The following is a 20,914-nucleotide window of genomic DNA, read 5'->3' as shown; positions in this document are numbered from 1 at the left end:
GAGGGAGAATAGAACCTGTGACAAGCGCAGCGATCTCACAAGAGGCTTCTTTGCACTTGCTGGAGTACAGGTGGTCGGGATTCCGATTTTGTTATACTGACCGCTACAATCCCGACTGTTGGGCTGGCGTACCATACCCGCTTTGGTTCTCTGTTACATATTACGGCATGTTTGTTTTTACTTTATGAAGAAAACATTTTGACACTTCTCTTTTTAATTTTGGTTACAGCTGCTGCTCTCTTGGCGAGAAATGGGAAACAAGGTATCTTGCTTCTGTATGAACGGGGAAATCATGCACAGTTTGGATTGCCTGCCCTTTTTACCACTCTTATACTCTACTTTACCATTTCCTGCTGGACAGCTGGAACCGCAGCATCCACTGGACTTGTTGTACCAATGCTGTAAGAAATGTGACATTTTATTGTGTACATTTTATAGAATGCATAATAACTTTAGGTACTCTTTACTTAGAAGGGCGCCCATCATGGCCATCTCGGGCATTGAATGCACTAAAAAATCGGGTGAGATGCGACCGACGAGATGCCCGTGATTTCCCATAGGGAACAATGTTAAATGTCTCAATTGACCAGATTTTCCTGTTCAATGCCTCAATTGACCCGATTTTTCCATAGGAAACAATGTTAAATGGGCCACAGAGGCCAAATAGGCACCCTGAAGTGTGAAATGGCCACCCGAATTGTTAACGGCACCCCACGATCAACGTCAACCCGTCGTGGCGAGGGGCGGCGGTACGCGTCCTACGACCTTTTCATACCCCCACTATCCACGTCGGCGTGGAGTTGAGAATAGAAAGTGTGGCGAGCGCAGCGAGCCACCGAGCCCGAAGCGTGGCGAGCGGACGCGGATACCTTCACAGGTGTCCGCGTCCCCTCGCGGGCTTCACAGCTGTCCGCGTCCCCTCGCGGGGCTCGCTGCGCTCGCCACACTTTCTATTCTCAACTCCACGCCGACGTGGATAGTGGGGGTATGAAAAGGTCGTAGGACGCGTACCGCCGCCCCTCGCGGGCTTGCTGCGCTCGCCACGCTTCGGGTTCACGTTGATCGTGGGGTGGCGTTAACAATTGTGGGGGCCATTTCACACTTTAGGGTGCCTATTTGGCCTCTGTGGGCCATTTAACATTGTTTCCTATGGAAAAATCTGGTCAATTGAGGCATTGAACAGGAAAATCGGGTCAATTGAGACATTTAACATTGTTCCCTATGGGAAATCGCGGGCATTGCGTCGGTCGAATCGCATCCGATTTTTTAGTGCATTCAATGCCCGAGATGCCCGAGATTTTTTACTAACGATGCCCACGATCAAAATCGTGGGCGCCGTTCTAAGTAAAGAGTACCTAACTTTATTATTTTATCAATTTTATCACAATTTTAGTTTTTCCAGATAGAAAATCCCTATATTTTATGAGCACCCCAAATATACCATATTGATATACATATCCGTGATGTCTATGAATAAACTAATACTAAATCAATGTATTAAACTAAACATCTACTACTTTTATTCTTTGAATGAGCTCATTGTAAATTAATATCTCTCAAGTGTTCATTTAACTTTGATGTGTTTTGAAACAAATGTTAATAAGCTTACTCTTATGCTAAATAGCAATTTAAGAAACATAAAACATATTTTTAATAAGCAGGCGGTTTTGTCAACCTTTAAATTTATAAATGAGAAAAATCGAATAAAATTAGTAAAGTATTTCATTGTATAGAAATAACCTCTGATATCAATGTAATAGCTATCAACCAATAATGTATGTCAAACCTCTAACTTTAATACTAAAAAAACAAAAAAAACCTTTAGGCAACAATGCTATATTAAAAACAATAGTTATATAGCAATAATCATAATCCCTATAAAGATTAGATTCAAATTTATTAATTTAAGGAAAACTGTTTTAAAACTTTATATTAAATGCAAAATTAAATGAAAGTATATAGAGTAGAGGAGTATATAAATAAAAATATATGAAGAGGTCAACTTTATCATGGAAGTAGCAAAATGAATATATCTGGATTCAACAATATACTAACTGTATGAAAGTAAGACAAAAGAATATAAACTCACCTATTATACTGGTTGTGTGCGTGTGTGTGTGTGTGTGTGTGTGTGTGTATATCTATCTATCAGGGTTGCCTACTTTTCTAGTCACCTATCCAGAAGAAGCCCGGATAGGGGGCAGGGGTCCTGATCGCAACGCCATCAAGCCCTGCGACTATGATATTTTAGCCCTGTCCCCTCTTCGGAGACCCACGGATTGCAGTACTTAAAAACAGTGGTCGGAGTTGAGGATGCCGCAATGGTGGTGGGGGGGTCCCACAGGATCCAGGAGGGCTGACCACCTTTCTGGGGGGCCGTTAGGGAGACACGATTTTCGTGTGCCTCCCGGCCATTCCGGGAGGGTAGGCAACCCTGATTTATATCTATAAAAAAGAGACCATCCATAGCAGGACTCACAAACAACTGGTAGACAGCACTGAGGAATATTCACACAGACACATGCCGATATGTGGCCCAACGTTTTAATGCGCAATCCACATTTTTATCAGGGAACTAAGGAATAAAACACTCACCATTTATGTGGACATCCTTCACCGCGGCCCTCTCAGATGAAACAGTTTGTGAATGGCCCATGTTGGCATAGTGCAGCGCAACTAGCTGGTCGCTGGTCCCTTTGAGGACTGCTGCCCGGATGGCTTGTCTATGCTGCGCCATTCTAGTTTTAAATTGACAGTCTGTCTTTCCTATGTAATATTTGCCGCAAGGGCAGAATATGACGTCAGCGCCCACCCTGAATTCGGCCATCTCCATCCAAGATAAAAGTCATGTAAGTGTACACATCCCCTCGCATGCTAGCGAGGTGGTACTTCAGGCGCGCACTGATGGGGGGGGGGAGTGCTCGGCAGCGTTTACCTGTTCTCTAGGCTGTGAATACATGCAGCCTAGTGAACAGGTCTGAATCAGGCAAATAGTGATACCACAGTATAACCTGCTACAATGATGTCACACAATTGTCACTTGGATCAAGCTGTTGTATTGTAAAGAGATTAGAACTCAATACAATTTATTAGAGTTCTGGAAAGAGATAAAGGGGTAAGCGAAGATCATTCCATAGTAACCATACTGAATGAGGGGTGTGGGCTCACGCTACAGCCAGGGAGGGGGGGGTGTTTGCTGACGCTACAGCCAGGAGGGCGGGTGCTAACGCTACAGCCCGGGGGAGGGGGGCGGTGCTGGTGCTACAGCCTGGGGGGGGGGGGGGGGGTGGCAGAGGTGGTATAGCGACTGACCGGAGGAGGGGGGGGGGGGACACACACACACTACTTACCAAGCTCATCAGGATCGTCAGCCGCACCACCATGCTTCCGTCCGGCCGTAGCCTGGTCACAAAGTGCAGCATAGCCCAAAACAAATATGGCCACCACATATGTGCATATAATATATACATATATATGCGGCACCCATATTTGTTTTGGGCTAAGCTGCCGTTTGTGGCCAGGCTGCTGCCGCTTGCATTTATGATGACGCCAGTCCTGGAAGCACGGTCGGCGGCCCAGCGAGAAGGAAATCTGGACCGGCCCACTGGGAAATGGCCCGGTTTCCCGGTGTGCCAATCCGCCTCTGGACTCAATACACTATATTAGAACTTTAGAACTTATAACAAGAATGTTACATATATTATTATTATTATTATTATTATTATTATTATTATTCATATTTACAAAAACATTTACATAATTCTAAAAAATAAAATGTAGGGTCTGGATGCCTTTCATATTGGTCACATGACATTTGCTTTTCTTGGTCAGTAAAACAGCATGACACTTACATGTACACCTACGTGCAGTGCACCTGACCCCAGGCATTGTCTCTTGCAGGTACACCGGTGCATTGTTTGGAAGGATTGTCGGTCTGATTCTGGTATACATGTTTGGAATCCAAAGTGATGAGTACGGAGCATGGATTGATCCCGGGCTTTTTGCAATCATTGGTTCTGCAGCTTATTTTGGTGGCGTTTCCAGGCTGACCATTTCCCTTGCAGTCATTATGGTAAGTGTAAACTGACTTGCTGTGTGTAACTTCTGTTTCACAACTAGATGGCAGCCTAGTATGCAAAGATCTAGCAATAGATCTGAATTGTATTGTAATTGTATTACAGTGTGTCGAGGCATTTGGTAATGTGCTGTTCTGTTAATTGTATGAATTGAAAACTATCAGCAATGTTCAAATATGTGTAAGGTAAAATCTAATAGTAAATAGTCACCAAAGTCACAGTTTATGAATAGATTTTGGGCTTGATTAGGATGGACTTCAATCTTCAGCGCTGTAGTATGGAATATATATTGCAGCCTTCCATAGGTATATTGCATTGCACAATCTTGCACATAAGGGGTCTGGTAAGTATACTTACCTGACCCTTTTTTGAGATTTCCCCCCTCCGGCGGTGGGGATGCCAGCGGTCAGAATACCAACACTGGCATCCCCACTGCTGGTTATCGGTGTGTATATGTATATACTGTATGTGAGTGTTTATAAATATAAGATCCGCCCTTGGGTCAGAGAAGCACAGACTGTCTCTGCCATGCTGCATCCATCAACCCCCCTGAGTGCGCTACTGGTCTTCTTACCCATGCACCACTTTCCCCTCGCTCTCAGACTCTTCTCCAAATCCAGTGCTTCAAACAGTTCCTCCAAACTAACTTATTAACCATACCCTACCAGATCTCTATGTGATCTAGGCAGGGGTTAAAGTAACTAATGGTGGGGGGAACTGAGTTCCACCACCTCTAATGGTGGGGGGAACTGAGTTCCACCTCTACCACAGCTTAGAACAGTAATTCCAACAGAAAAGCCTGTTCCACCGGTCCTTCTTCTGGCACGGCGTATGTGATGTCATGCCATCACTGCCACTGAAGTGAAGAAGAGCCATTAAGAGGAGCAGGCTCTGTTCTTGCTGAAGACAGGGTGAGAGGGAGATGGAGGGACACAGAGAGTAGGGGAAGCTGCTAGAGCAGTGGTTCCCAAACTTTGTGAATAATGGCACACTACAGTATCAGAATCTTTTTCACGGCACCCAGAGGCCAAAAAATTTGTTACTGAGAATTTCAGAAAAAAATATTAAATCAAATAAGTTGCGATTCAATTTTATCCTTAGGTCCAGTTATGTGGTGAGGAACATGATTCACATCTGTTTACCCACATATATTATAATTGAAAGCCACAAACACTGATTTTGCCTATTTCATTGACCATAAATAATTTGAATTGGTTTTGGGCCACCAACCTGAGGCACCCCTGCAAGTTCTCCAAGGCACCCCAGCGAGCAAGGCGAGGGGACGCGGATAATTTTACATGTATTCCGCGTCTCCTCGCGGGGCTCGCTGCGCTCGCCACACTTCGGGCTTGGTGATTGCCCAAAATGACAGATTTTATTTACTATGAAAATGATTTCAGTTTAGTTTACTCAGGATGTACAGACCTGTAGCTCAAAAAATTCTGTAGATTCACGGGTTGCTTAAGTCTGTTCTAATTACAAGTAAAAAACCCAAACTCATCAGGTGCATAGAAGAAGACTGTATTACTCATTACTTACTTAATTCCCCAAAGTCAGATTATAACTTGCGTTTTGCCAATGGTCTCACTTGTTTGTTCCAGCGTTAAAATAAATTACTGCCCCAGAGAGAACATATGTTGCTTTTTGGCTGAAGTGAGACGGAAGTGTTATGGGACAGAGGATTTTAATGTGGCACAAATCTCTTAAAATGCTGTCTGGTGCATACATATTACCCATATTTGCTGTTTCTGACTACAAATCTAGTTATTCTTGGCTATTCATTTATATTCTTCCATTTGCAGAGAACCAATGTAAACAATTGCAAATATATTGTGTGAAAGGAAATGACCAGCTTTTTATCATATGTGATACATACAGATGGAGCCCTCCTGATCTATCCCTATAATAGGATTACTAATCCCCTACTGTATTGTTCTATGAATTGTATTGCTGCTGAGAACAATAGGATAGCCATGGCTAGCCATGGTGAGCCACGACCTAAGGAAAATAGTTGAGAGGGGCTCCAACTGCACATGCATTTTATGTGAGGATGAAGCCATACATGATTACCTCAAAACACAATTATTCATGTTATTTGATAAGGGGCAGATTGGGATAGAAAATCAGCGTGGGAAATTTATGGAAGCCCTAATGGGAGTGGGGTCTGTGGAGGGGTTGGGATTCCTCCTTATAAGGCAAGATTGTGAGTTGGACCGAGTTGTGTCCTTCCGTCTGTATTTTTCTGCAGTTGCGAATGTAACTTAATGCTAATGCCGCTAAAATGCCCTTCTGTGGTGTTCCACATTGTGCCCACATTTCCTCTGTTTGGGGTACATTTCCTATTGTTCTTGTTCCCTCAAAATTCCTTTTTTCCCCAAACACTGCATTTCTATAATTTACTTAACACACAAAAAAGGCGCAGGGTCCCCCCTAAGTATAACCAGCCCCTGGCTCTTTGTGATGGTTCTAAAAATATAGCGGAAAAATTATGTGGGGTTCCTCTGTATTTACAGAATGAGCATCGAGCTCTTGGACTGGTCCTGGTTCCAAAAATATGGGGGTATAATGTGTGCCCCCCCCCCCCCTATATTTTTAAAACCAGGACCAGGCTCCACTAACCAGTGAGGTAATGCCACAGCTGGGGGACATGTTTATAGTGGTCCTTGCGGCCATAACATTACCCCTGAACTAGCCAGCTGTGGCTGTAGTCCATGCCATGGAGGAGTGAGGAACCCCCCAAATAAATTGGTTTCCCTCCTCCAGTGCACCCAAGGGCGAGGATTGGGTGGGTGCTGTTTTTATAGCGTTGAGTTTAAAATGAAGGAGTTAATATTGTGTTTTACCTTTAACCTTTAACTTCAGTTCCGAGCCAGCCTCCCCTGCATGCTGGTACTTGGAGAACCACAAGTACCAAGATATGGCACATTATAGGGGTTTCTTGAACCTGTAGTTCCACCTGTAGAACAAATATTAAAATACACAGCACCCACACACGTCACACACTGTGAAAGTTGTATTACACATACATGCATACTTACATAGTACTTACAAACTTACCTACATCCCACCTAGTTCTTTAGTCCTCTTCTCCAGTAGAATCCATAGGGTACCTGTAAAAAATAGATACTAAATTTAACCAGTGTAGATTGGTCCTCTTTTGTCCATACAGGCATCCCAGGGGTTAAACAAAATTGCTAAATCCTGAACCAAAAAATCTGAAGAGAATCCATGCCTATGTGTGGATTCTCTGCCTCCAACTGAAGGGCCTTCGTGTGACATCTGTCAATTGGAGACCCATCAGCCAATCAGGGAGTGCCATGTAGTATCACTCTCCTGAGCTCCACTGAGCTTTCACTTACTTTAGAGGGGAGGTCATGTATGATCAGACAGCTGAAAATTATGTTAGTCAGTTCATCCCAGAACTACCAGAGACAATGGAGTCATTTGCCGCTGGGTGCCAGCCCTCTAGGGGGCATTTCCTCCAACTTCCCCCGTACTGTGTCTTTGCTGCTGTTGAGTGCAGACCTCTGATTCTGTGACCCAAGAGGCAGTAGAAGCAGCTGTCTGAGGGGGCACAGATGAGAAAGGAGGCTTCTGAGCATAGACATATGTGACTGGCAGCATATCACTTATGAAATGTGCAAAGAGATCTCTGCAGTCACTAATGTCATTTGTCAGAATCCCCCTTGGTGGTATTGTGGCAGTGACACTAAAGCCACCCCTGAAGGCTGGTGTGAGCTGAAGGCTGGTGTGCCCAGCTGATGGTGTGGTGGGCATGGAGTGTCAGATGCCTGTTCAGCTGTCCAATGGTTCTGTGGAATGGTCAGGTCAGTGGGAGGTAACACGGCAGGGGTGGCTTTAGTGTCTGAAGCAGCTAGTACTGGAGGCAAGATGGCTGAAGGAGATGGTGGTGTCAGTTCGGAGGTGCCGGGAGTAGTGGTTGCCTGTGAACCAGTGACTTAAACAGAATAATGAATAACTGTATAATGGTTTGCTGCAGATCCAGTGGTCTCATCTCAGGGGTCTTTACTGCTGATGTGCAACCAACTGTGCTGCCAGGACCTGCAACCTCCTCCTCCCTAGAACCCTACATCCCCTTCCGGGTGCAGGGAGGAGGAGACGGTCACCAGAGCCCGCAGCAGCTGCATGATCATCATCACCCGGCCGGATAAGGGAGGGAGGAGGAGGAGCCGCTGCACATCGCCGGGCACATCGCTTTTAAAGCAAGAGATGTCCTTTGCAATAATTATGGCATATGTCAGTGCATATGCGATAATTATCTCTGTGGCAGCCGACAATGTACGGCGAAGTAGGGGCGCGGACGTTAGTGCATCACGCCCATGGACTGGCCGACTGATTCTCCAGATACAGTACCTCAATCTGAGAATCGCCACCAGAGACATGGAAAAAAAAAAAAATCACATATAATACACTCTTAATGCTGCTGTCTCTTGATGATGCAGCCCCTTGGGAGACTAGAATAGTGTGCCTGAAGCATTGCGAGCACAGCGAGCGATGTGTCCAGAACTAGATGTCTAGATCTAGATGCCTAATTTTTTTTAAAAACACGTTTCGACCTTCTGCATTGTTGCCGGTCAACCTAAGGACCTTGTCCCTGTCGACCTTGTGCCTGTCGACCTTCCTGTGTTTATCTAAGGAGTGTCGACCTTTCTTGGGTCGACCTCACAATCCATACCCGTTAGAAGCACCAAAGCAGAGACCAGGCTCTAGGCAGGAAAGAGTAACTGCGTGAGTGCGTGTGTAACAGGTGCAGGGTGCTAGAACACTGTGGGTGAAATGTAATAGGAGCAACAATCATTTACATAAAATCAAACTGGTTCTGCAGTGTAAATGATTGCCGCTTTTAAAAACCTGGAGATTTCTTACCAAATCTTTCACTTTCTGCATCTTGCATCCTATTAAATTTCCCCTTAAATATTTATTTTTATGGCATTTTTTTTATTTTTTATAAATTTCGGCGGTAAATTCTGTTTTCAAATAGTGTTACTGTTGTGCTTTTTATTTTTTTATTCAGCTCTATGATCATTGGCAAACCAATCTAAAAACGATTTCATGATGTAAAAAACGAGAGCTGTAAATTATCTTTGTTTGCAATTGTTTATTAATGCCAATAATAAGGTATGTGCAGAAACACAAGCAATCCGTATCAACCATTTTTTTTGTTAAGAATCAGTGACTGCTATAAAAGAGATTTTGTTGGCTGTACTAATCATTATTCAGCCTGTCCACTCTCATTTCAAGCCCCTTTTCATTGTTAAGCCACAATATATAATTTACTTGCATTGATTTCCAGTTAATTACAAACTCTGTCACTTGCTGCTGCTGTTTGCAGGCACACACAAGTATAAACTGAATGGCAGAATCTGGACGGAAATCTGGGTAATCAGTTATTCAAACAATCCAATCAGAGTCAATTTCTGATCTATTAGTATCAAGTGAAAGTTGCCAGATGTGGGGAGATTCATAGATTTTGGATAGATCTTGTTTTTTTTTTAAATGATGTTTTTTACTGTACCTTGCTTTCTTCTTTTGCTGATCTTTTGCTAAAAAATAAAAAAAGGAAAAATATATAGAACCCCTTGCTGCAAATATGCGTCATTCTGTATGTAAGCACTACATCATTTGACTGCAAGTTCCTCTTATATCATTGACTATATTGTTTGTTGTAGATATCGTCTAGTGTGTATGGGGCTTAAGAAGAGGTGCCACCAAAATGATACAATCTCCTCTCTTTTACCAAATTTTACTGATCTGGCTTTGTTGGGGTGATTGTTCTAAGCGATTTTGACTACATCATCAAAATCACTTAGAATGTTTCCCTGAATTGCCCGGTGTATACACAGAAGAAGAGGCGTCGCTATCACCGGGCTGAATAGCCAGGGTTCGCAAAAACGCGCTATAGCGCGTATTTTACCCCAAAACAGTCCCCGGGGACTCAGCTGTCAAAACTAAAGGGGTCCCCGAGGACGCGCTGTGCAGATTCAGATTCTGTGCCTGACTGTGACTGAGACGCCGGCGTGAGCCGCTGCGAGCCAATCACTGCAGCGGCCGCCGGGACTCAATCATTGTACAGTGGGGGCAGGGTTAATACCCAGATCATTTGGGGTGCGAAGAAAACATCCCCAGGCTGATTGACAGCACTGGAGGATGTATGGGAGCGAGGAGGAAGTGAGGTGTGACTAGTGAGAAGAGGGGTCAGAGGTCCCAGCGAGAAGGGAAGCGGTGTGACCAGAGGGAGCAGCGCGTGTGACGGCGGGAAATCAGAGGCGGACGGGAGAAGAAGCTGTCCTGACCTGAGAAGGCATGCACCCCGGGACCGCTGGAGGGAGAGAGGACGCCTCAAGAGCCAGTGACGGGAGTTGTGACCAAGTGCGGCAACGTTCCGGCGCCCGCACTAGTCCACCCGCTGGCTGAAGAAGGAGAGCGGCGCGCAGACATGGAGACGGCGTGGAGTGACAGCCAACTCCAGCGGCTGCAGAGAACAGCGCAACTGAGTGCGGCAATGCTACCTTTGTGTAGCATCGTCTGCAGCGGGGGACCAGAGACCGGGTGTCGGTGTCGGGACAGGCTGGAGCCTGCAACTTGATCCAGCAGAAAGGTATCCCCCTACTCCCGCTGCCACACTTACCCAGCGCCAGGCACCCTCCAGCCAAACAGCACCCAACCGCCGCCATTACCCAGACCAGGTACCCTCCAGCCAAACAGTACCCAGCACCAGGACCCCCTTGGGTCACTTCTCCCCAATGTTGGCTATCTTCCCTCAAAGAGGTCCTAGCACCAGGTCATAATGTGTACTGGGCATAACGGCGTGTGCTGTAATGTGTACTGGGCATAACGGCGTGTGCTGTAATGTGTACTGGGCATAACGGCGTGTGCTGTAATGTGTACTGGGCATAACGGCGTGTGCTGTAATGTGTACTGGGCATAACGGCATGTGCTGTAATGTGTACTGGGCATAACGGCATGTGCTGTAATGTGTGCTGGGCATAACGGCGTGTGCTGTAATGTGTACTGGGCATAACGGCGTGTGCTGTAATGTGTGCTGGGCATAACGGCGTGTGCTGTAATGTGTGCTGGGCATAACGGCGTGTGCTGTAATGTGTGCTGGGCATAACGGCGTGTGCTGGGCATAACGGCGTGTGCTGTAATGTGTACTGGGCATAACGGCGTGTGCTGTAATGTGTACTGGGCATAACGGCGTGTGCTGTAATGTGTGCTGGGCATAACGGCGTGTGCTGTAATGTGTACTGGGCATAACGGCGTGTGCTGTAATGTGCACTGGGCATAACGGCGTGTGCTGTATTGTACTGGGCATAACGGCGTGTGCTGTAATGTGTACTGGGCATAACGGCGTGTGCTGTAATGTGTGCTGGGCATAACGGTGTGTGCATGTAAAAAAAATGCCCTCAATTTTTAGCGCGCGCCTTCGGCGCGCACTGTCCCTTTTTTCAGGTTTATACAGTTTCTAGTGTATACTGTATGTATCTTTATGCGAGTCGGCGTGTGCTGTAATGTGTACTGGGCATAATGGTGTGTACTGTAAAGTGTACTGGGCATAACGGTGTGTAATATAATGTGTACTGGGCATAACGGCGTGTGCTGTAATGTGTACTGGGCATAACGGCGTGTGCTGTAATGTGTACTGGGCATAACGACGTGTGCTGTAATGTGTACTGGGCATAACGGCGTGTGCTGTAATGTGTACTGGGCATAACGGCGTGTGCTGTAATGTGTGCTGGGCATAACGGTGTGTGCATGTAAAAAAAATGCCCTCAATTTTTAGCGCGCGCCTTCGGCGCGCACTGTCCCTTTTTTCAGGTTTATACAGTTTCTAGTGTATACTGTATGTATCTTTATGCGAGTCGGCCAATTCATACTCCCCCCCCCCCCCCGACCCACATGAGCCATGCTGGGGAGAAGGCGAGAGGAGGCTTTATTCCGTTGGGACCCAGAAAAGGTCAGGTAGGACCCCAATTTTTAGAAGTGAAGGGTCCCCGGGACCCACTTTTTTGGGTGGTTTTCGCGAACACTGTAGACACTGCAGGGTACAATACTTTGACTAGAACTGCAGTGTCTATTCAGCTGTACATGTGGGTTGCTGCTGGGGATGGCTGCCGGCTTATCTCCAACAGCAGCATCGCAATTTTGACTAAGCAAAATCAATTCGCCAAAATCGCCCAGCTGCAGCATGTGTGTACATCCCTTAAGAAGCAGATTGGTTAGTTCGTTGTCTACTCTATATCTACTTTATCTCTTTCCAAGCATTTGATAAATCTCCCACAGAGGGGAAGTTTTGTCTATTTTAATTTGTAGATAGCAACTTTTTTGCAGCCTAAAGATTAATATTAAGTTCTTTCAGGAACGGGACTAAGTAAAACCAGACCTGGACATCAAAGTCTGCATTCTGGAACTTGTAGTGTCTGTTCCGGGGGATGTCTTGTCCGGGAGGATGCCTGTGATAGCTGTCACTAGGGACATGGGGAAGGGGAGATTACAGACTTCCTTTGTGGTCCGGACCATTACGGTTTTTGCTACATGTCCAGACCACATGGGGAGGCTGTAATCTCCACTTCCCCATGTCCCTGGTGACAGCTGTCAGAGGCAGCCCCCCCAGACAGGACACCCCAGAGAGCTGTTCCTGAAGGGTATGGGTAAAAACCGGACCTGGACATGACTCCGGAATGCCGGACCGGACATCAAACTCTTCATTCCGGAGCTTGTAGTGTCCGGTCCGGCATTCCGGGGTTATGTCCAGGTCCGGTTTTTACCCATTCCCTTCAGGAACAGCTCTCTCTCTCTCTCTCTCTGTCTCTCTCTTAAACACACACACACACACACACACACACACACACACACACACACACACACACACACACACACTATACTTTACTATTGATACTTTGATATTATTTAGGGAAAGAAGAATCGGTACTCTTTACCTAGAACGGCGCCCATCGCGGTGATCGCGACATCGCGGGCAGTACATAAACGGCCGCGACGCGATGCCCGCGATCACCGCGATTTTCCCATAGGGAACAATGTTAAAAAGCCTGATTGACCGCGATTTTGCATTCAATGCCTCAATGCCCGCGATTTTCACATAGGAATCAATGTTAAATGGGCTACAGAGCCCAAATAGGCAGAATTAACCCTTAAATGTCCCCCCAATTTTTGTACGCCACCCCACGATCCACGCCAACCCGAAGCGTGGCGAGCGCAGCGAGCCCGCGAGGGGCGGCGGTACGCGTCCTCCGACCTTTTCATGCCCTACTATCCACGTCGGCGTGGAGTTGAGAATAGAATAGTGTGGCGAGCGTAGCGAGCCACCGAGCCCGAAGCGTGGCGAGCGCAGCGAGCCCCGCGAGGGGACGCGGATACCTTCACAGGTAAACGCGTCCCCTCGCGGGCTTCACAGGTGTCCGCTTTTCGCCACGGATACCTGTGAAGCCCGCGAGGGGACGCGTATAACTGTGAAGGTATCCGCGTCCCCTCGCGGGGCTCGCTGCGCTCGCCACGCTTCGGGCTCGGTGGCTCGCTGCGCTCGCCACACTATTCTATTCTCAACTCCACGCCGACGTGGATAGTAGGGCATGAAAAGGTCGGAGGACGCGTACCGCCGCCCCTCGCGGGCTCGCTGCGCTCGCCACGCTTCGGGTTGGCGTGGATCGTGGGGTGGCGTACAAAAATTGGGGGGACATTTAAGGGTTAATTCTGCCTATTTGGGCTCTGTAGCCCATTTAACATTGATTCCTATGTGAAAATCGCGGGCATTGAGGCATTTTAAAGTAAAATCGCGGTCAATCAGGCTTTTTAACATTGTTCCCTATGGGAAAATCGCGGTGATCGCGGGTACACGATTTTTATGTACCCGCGATTTACCCGCGATGACCGCGATTTTTTACCCCCGACGCCCGCGATTCTAATCCCGGGCGCCGTTCTAGGTAAAGAGTACCGAAGAATCCAATTAGTTTCATATTCTTTCCACATAGCATGAAATGAACATATTAGATGATGAATAAATAACCAGTGTAATGAGGCTGCAAATGTTTGACAAATAAATCCTTATATACTGTACATACTGTATGCTGGATTGCACTTAACAAAGGGTTTCAGCTATGCAAATCAGGAAGATCAGAGGTAAAAAAAAGAAAGCAATAATGTCCTATCTAATTAAGTGTATTACATCTATTTGGTTCTAATTTCGGGAAACATTGCGTTTGCGGGGCAGTTGAGTAACTAGCTTTTGAAAAATTAAATCTAATGATCATTTGTGTACTAATAATGATTAATTTGTTGTTTGTCACTTACTGTAGCTGCTGCGTACAGTATATATAATTATATGTATATATATTTACTAGGTGATTCATCGCGCCCTACGGGCGCTCTTCACACCGGCGTAAGGGGCTATGCCCCTTAATTTGTGAACATTTGTATTGTGAGAATTATGGTTAGAATTGTATGAAAGATGCCCTGTATTGCAGTTTCTGGCAGTGGGTGAGGGTCCAGCGTGGCAGCACAGGAGTACCGGATGGTGGCCCTGAGTCAGTGTCTCCTCCTACTGGGTGGGAGTTAGGGTGCATGAGAGCAGGAGGCTGGGATATGAGGCATGATAGGGGTATGTGGGCAACACAGCGTCAGCGATTACCCAGTGGTGGAAGTTACGGTTCAGGAGAGCAGGAAGCTGGGTAGTGATAGGGGTGTGTGGGCATACGGGGGACTAAAGAGGGTGGTGGACACTGTGCAGCTTCTGCCAGTGGGTGAGGGTCCAGCGTGGCAGCACAGAAATACAGGAGTCAGTGTCTCCTCCGACTGGGTGGGAGTTAGGGTGCATGAGAGCAGGAGGCTGGGCGGTAAAGCATGATAGGGAAATGTGGGCAACACAGGGTGAGCGGGTCTCCACTGGCGGAAGTTACGGGGCAGGAGAACAGGAGGCAGGGCAGTGTCCTCCCACATTGATGGCAAAAGTATTCAACATCGGCCATAAACCATCGATTATTTGAAAATCATTGATGGTCGATGGGCATCCCTAGAACTGGAGGAGGGTGGGGGACAGTATGCAGCTCCCGGCAGTGGGTGAGCGTTTCCTCCCACTGGGAGGGAGTGAGCGTGCATGAGAGCAGGAGGCTGTATAATAGTGGTATGTGGGCAAGACATTGATAAAAGTTGTGGCGCTGGTGCAGAGGATAGTGGGGAAACCTGCAGTGCGGCAGCCAGGGCCGGATTTCCCATCTAGGGGCGGTACCTGCTTGTGGTGGTACAGGATCCCCCATTGTCACGGGGGTACGTGAAATGCGGGAGCGGGGGCCGCGGTGGTCCCCTGGGGGGTGGAATTGCCGGAAGGGGGTCTGGGGGGTCTGCAAATTGCGGGAGGGGGGGTGGTGTGTGGGGATCCGCGGTTAGCGGGAGGGGGCGGGGGTCCGCAAATCGTGGGCGGGGGCGCGGGGGGGCTTGAATCGTGGGAAGGGGGGTCCGCAAATTGCGGGAGGGGGGTTGTCGGGGTTAGTGAATTGCGGGAGGGGGGGTTGCGGAGGTCCATGAATTGCGGGAGGGGCGCGTGGGGTGCCGTGAGTCAAGGGGGGGTGGTGCGGGGGTCCGTGAATCACGGGAGGGGTCATGAATCGCAGGAGGGGGGGGTCGTGGGGGGGCTGCGAATCGCAGGAGGGGGGGTGTGGGGGGTTGCCGTGAATTGCATGAGGGGGGCGTGAATCAAGGGAGGGTGGGCGCAGGGGGGTGGTGCGGGGGTCCGTGAATCGCGGGAGGGGGCATGAATCGCAGGAGGGGGGGTCGTGGGGGGTTCCGAATCGCAGGTCGCAAATCGCGAGAGGTGCCGAGGGGGCCCGCAAGTCGCGGGAGGGGGGCGCTACGGGGGGTTTCGTGAATCGCGGGAGGGGGGGTCGTGGGGGGTTGCGAATCGCAGGAAGGGGGGTGTGGGGGGTGCCGTGAATTGCGTGAGGGGGGCATGAATCGCGGGAGGTGGGGTCCCCCGAATGTGTGAATTAGGGGGAGGTCGCAAATCGCGAGAAGTGCCGAGGGGGCCCGCAAATCGCGGGAGGGGGGCGCTACGGGGGGTTCCGTGAATCGCGGGAGGGGGCGGCGCGAATTGCGGGAGGGGGGTCGCAAATCACAGTAGGGGGGGTGCCGTGAATCGCGGGAGGGGGGGTCGCGGGGGGCCCTTTTAATGCCGGGAGGGGGGGTCGCAGGGGTCCCGCGAATCGCGGGAGGGGAGGATGCAGGGGTCCTGCGAATCGCGGGAGGGGGCTCGCGGGAGGGAGGGGTCGCTGGGGTCCCGCGATTTGCGGGAGGGTCGCGGGGGTCCTGCGTAAGGGGGTGGTCGCGGAGGTCCAGCGAATCGCGGGAGGGGGTGGTCGGGTCTGGGACGGATATTAGACAGCACTTACATCGACAGCCATTACATCGACACCATTAGTTCGACAGCTCAATAGGTCGACATGGTTTTAGGTCGACATACCATTAGGTCGACATGTCATTAGGTCGACAGCTCATTAGGTCGACAGCTCATTAGGTCGACAGCTCATTAGGTCGACATGTTTTTAGGTCGACACTGCCTTTAGGTCGACAGAGTCTATGTCGACAGTCAAAAGGTCGACATGGGTTTTTTCACTGTTTTTTTGGCCGAAATGTCGACACAGTCGACATGGACACAGTTTAAAGTGTACCGCAGCCGCTCGCTATGCTTCGGGCACGGTGCCTCGCTGCGCTCGGCACACTATTTTATTCTCCCACCACGCCCTAGTGGATAGTAGGGCATGAAATTCCGCCTGTCGGCACATGTCGGCTCAATAAACAGTGAAAAAACCCATGTCGACCTTTTGACTGTCGACATAGACACTGTCGACCTAATGGCAGTGTCGACCTAATGGCAGTGTCGACCTAATGGCAGTGTCGACCTAATGAGCTGTCGACCTAATGAGATGTCGACATAATGACATGTCGACCTAATGGTATGCCGACCTAAAACCATGTTGACCTATTGAGCTGTCGAACTAATGGTGTCGATGTAATGGCTGTCGATGTAAGTGCTGTCTAACAATAGTCCGGATACCGGGGTGGTCGCGGGGGTCCCGCGAATCGCGGGAGGGGGGGTTCGCGGGGGTCCCGCGAATCACGGGAGGGGGGGTCGCGGGGGTCCCGCGACTCGCGGGAGGGTGGAAAGCGGGGGTCCCGCGAATGGCGGGAGGGGGGGTGCGGGGTCCCGCGAATGGCGGGAGGGGGGGTCACGGGGGTCCCACGAATCGCGGGAGGGGGGTCGCGGGGGGTCCCGCGATTCGCGGGAGGGGGGGTCGCGGGGGGTCCCGCGATTCGCGGGAGGGGGGGTCGCGGGGGGTCCCGCGATTCGCGGGAGGGGGGGTCGCGGGGGGTCCCGCGAATCGCGGGAGGGGGGGTCGCGGGGGGTCCCGCGAATCGCGGGAGGGGGGGTCTCGGGGGGTCCCGCGAATCGCGGGAGGGGGGTCGCGGGGGTCCTGGCAGAGGGTAGGGATGTGCAGGAGTAATGGTGGATGGTGACTGTGGAGTAATGGTGGGCGTGTACTGTAGCCCTGGCTGGGCGGGGGGAGGTGATGTCAAGGGGGTGGAACGTCAGACACATGAAAGTGAAACTGTTTTACACAGGAACGTTCTCCACAGGGGTTGAGTGACAGATCTGGCTAAATATATAAGAGATATGTATATAGTTTATACACACGCATCAAGAACAGGTTACACATGCAGTACTCAGTCTTACCACTTGGCTACGCTAAAGCACATAATATTGCAGCACATCAGGCTTCTTAACTAGACAGTGTTAACAGAAGGACACAAAAGCAACAGAAAGCAGCTATCCTACAGTAAAGGTAACTTCAAATCATTGAAGGTTCAGTGATTGAACTGATACAAATGTGTTTTCGTTTCCTTGACATCTGCTGAAATGTAATGGAAAATAAGACCCACTGAGTTCCTTTTATAACACATGCAGCAGTGATCACTTCATGAATAGGTGCCTTGAATTATGGCATTTCTAGCACAGTTGACAGCAAAGAGGGAAATGTGAGGAATGGCTGCACAGAATGGCACAGCGGTGCCTCCTGCACTTTATGAAAATCAAGTCACTTAGACAATATATCTAATAATAGGTGGCCCAACGCAGCCGAGCTGTGAAGTCAATATTCCTAGTTTACATGCAGACCTTAAAGTGTTCCATGTCAGAGAGCGCATGGGGCCTATAAATAACCCTTCATGTCCTCAGTCCAGAGTGCCAAACAAACAGCAAGTGGAGAGATTGACTGCATGTGATTATATCCTTCTTTTGTTCACCTTGTCCATGGCTGTGGTAGACTAACCCCTCCATTGTCGTATATAAATAAGCCAATAGGGTAAGAATGGCATTTCTCTGAGAGCTAAGCGGCAGGCACTGTGCACTATTTTGTCCAGATGTAAAATTGGGATGTCTGGGGAATGTAAAGGGGCCAATGTAGAATTAAGCACATGTTAGTCATACTGTAATAAGTAATGCAGTGCCTGCAATGAATCTAGCTACAGATTAGACAATATTAGAAACGATTTTGCAGATTCCGACGGGTCAGAACATCATGTCGTCCAGTGTGCACTATGCCGCTGATGATGCGCTCTCCCCCCATCGTCAGGGTTATCCTTCATCATCTGTACATGCAAGGCAACAGAGGACATTGCAAGCCAAGGTCATGCTGCAGAATTCTCACCTGCCCTGGTGTCATGCTGGGTACACATCGTGTAGTGTGAACCCAGCATCAGACAAAGCCAGGAATTTGTCTGTATGCAGAGCTTATTGTAATTATGTGACCCGTACTGCCCCTAACCATCATTAATATCAGTGCACACATGTACCAACCGTACCCCCAGTACATACCTCCCAACATGACCCTTTCCAGGAGGGACAGGATGCTCTATTCCTTGACTTCCCGCTTTATTTATAATTACCAGCAACTGTGGAGGAGAGCCTTTCTTATCACTTAACCTGTTCAAATCAAGCATTATGTCCCTCCTGGAGAGGGTCATGTTGGGAGGTATGCCAGTGCTAGAGATCACAGATGTATCTACATGTCTAGCCCACAATTCCATTGACAAGCCCTGTTATCATACAGTTTACCCTTTCAGACACAAGTGCGGATGTGACTGAGTTTGTGCACAGTGCTGTTTTTTGAGTCTGTGAGACTGCACTGGCTTCACGGTGATTGGCAGTGACTTCCTATTTAAAGTCACTCCCACTCCCCTGAGGCCGTCCAATTGGGAGGTGTCCCCTCCCTCTGGGCTGCAGCTGAAGCAGCCCATAGAACCTGGGGCATGCGCATGTGCGGTACAGAGGCCGATACTGCTCCCGTGCCGGTCCTGGTGCCTGTCATTTACATTGTATAGGCGCTAGGACTGTGGCGGTGGAGCAAGAGAGCCAGCATTGCAGCCAGTGGCAGCCCCCCTTACAATCAGGTAGGAGCTGCCGCTGGTTGTATATGTGCTGTGTTGCTGGTTTTTCCTTTTTTTGGTGAGGAGAGGTTGTCTCCTGTAGTGCCGAGTGATAACTATGTTTGTGAAACCTTCTTGAAATATTTTCGTTGTTGGTTGCAAAGTTAGGTTCATGGTCATGCAACTCCCAAGAGAAAAGCCTAAAAATCTTGTTACTGTGTCCTAAATAAAACTGTACCAAACCCTATTGAACCAGATTTACTACTGCAAAGTTTTTCTGGCCTTTTGAAATCCACAATATAACTTTTTTATTGAGCTGATTTTGCACAGGCATTTTCCCAGCTGAATGTAAAAGAATATTTATGTTGTTAAATCAAGCTGTCATAAGCTAAGGAGTAAAGCTGGAGAACGTCATTGATTAATTCCCCTAAACCTCCCCAAAAGAACAAGCTGTTAATTTAATTCACCTAACAGATGCTGGGGAGAGTTTCTCAGTCAAATGGCAGTTTATATGATTTTTAGCCTCTAATACGGTAGCTTTTTGCATTTATAGTGTCCACAATACGTGGTTAATGAAAATCTGCATTGTAAATTTTCACCATAAAATTCTGTTGTATAGGAGAGGTACCAAGATTTCCAGTTCATTATTTGTACTGCTGCCCTGGACAGGCTGCGCTATTCAATCTGTCTACACTGAAAGCGCTATTATTAGAACCCGCGTAATGCAGACATTTTCACTCTCTACTCTGTAATGTAAAATACATAACAGATATTGGCCCTCATTCTGGTTGTCTCGCAAAGCACGGTTATTTTGCTGCTTTGCGAGCCTTGTAGCCCGCCCGCCATTCACCCGAATGCTCGCCCTCTGCTATTCGCATATTTTCCCTGCAGCGCTACGAATGGATGATTTGCATATACATCCGTTCGCAGCCTTGCATGGGTGACTGAAATCATTTGATGGTCACTGAACATCGAATGATTTCAGAAGCGCTCGCTAATCTAAGTCACTCACTGGATTAGCGGCGCCCTGCTCTGTGCACAGGGTGGGCAGCTGTCCGCCCGTGGGAAGGCAAGTAGCCGCCGCCGTTCACCGGGTACACCCAGGAAACGTCTGCCCGCCTCCTTTACACCCACTATGTGGCGAGCACCTTGGAGACTATGCAAGTCTCTGTGGGCACCTGTAGAGAAGACCCGAACATGCGCATATTCACTTCTGCGCATATCTTCATCGGTCCCCGTTGCGAGCGAACCTATTAGAATGAGGGCCATTATCAAATCCATTATCAGCAGAAATACATTTTCAATAAATACAATCATCTTAACAAGAGAATGCTATGGGCAACCAATCAGAATCTACTTCTTATTTATTTAGCACCCTCTAGAAG

General features: G+C 48.5%; 2 protein-coding genes across 5 annotated transcripts in view; both read left to right on the top strand.

Annotated features, from left to right (window-relative positions):
- The window catches only part of MCM4 (minichromosome maintenance complex component 4), a 372,932-nt gene that overhangs the window by 129,188 nt on the left and 222,830 nt on the right, over nt 1-20,914 (top strand). The window lies entirely within an intron of this gene.
- The window catches only part of LOC146079479 (chloride channel protein C-like), a 151,913-nt gene that overhangs the window by 49,756 nt on the left and 81,243 nt on the right, over nt 1-20,914 (top strand). For all 3 annotated transcript variants that reach the window (XR_014474555.1, XM_083186247.1, XM_083186248.1), the window contains exons 11-12: nt 230-401; nt 3,901-4,072. Coding sequence is in view for 2 of the 3 variants with exons in the window: in XM_083186247.1 (XP_083042373.1) it covers nt 230-401; nt 3,901-4,072 (344 nt within the window). In the remaining variant the exon portion in view is untranslated. The remainder of the gene's footprint in view (nt 1-229; nt 402-3,900; nt 4,073-20,914) is intronic.

This window comes from Crinia signifera, chromosome 5, assembly GCF_055691185.1.
Source record: "Crinia signifera chromosome 5, ASM5569118v1, whole genome shotgun sequence".
In the NCBI taxonomy this organism is placed as follows: Eukaryota; Metazoa; Chordata; class Amphibia; order Anura; family Myobatrachidae; genus Crinia; species Crinia signifera.
This window is presented reverse-complemented; position numbering and strand designations above follow the sequence as displayed.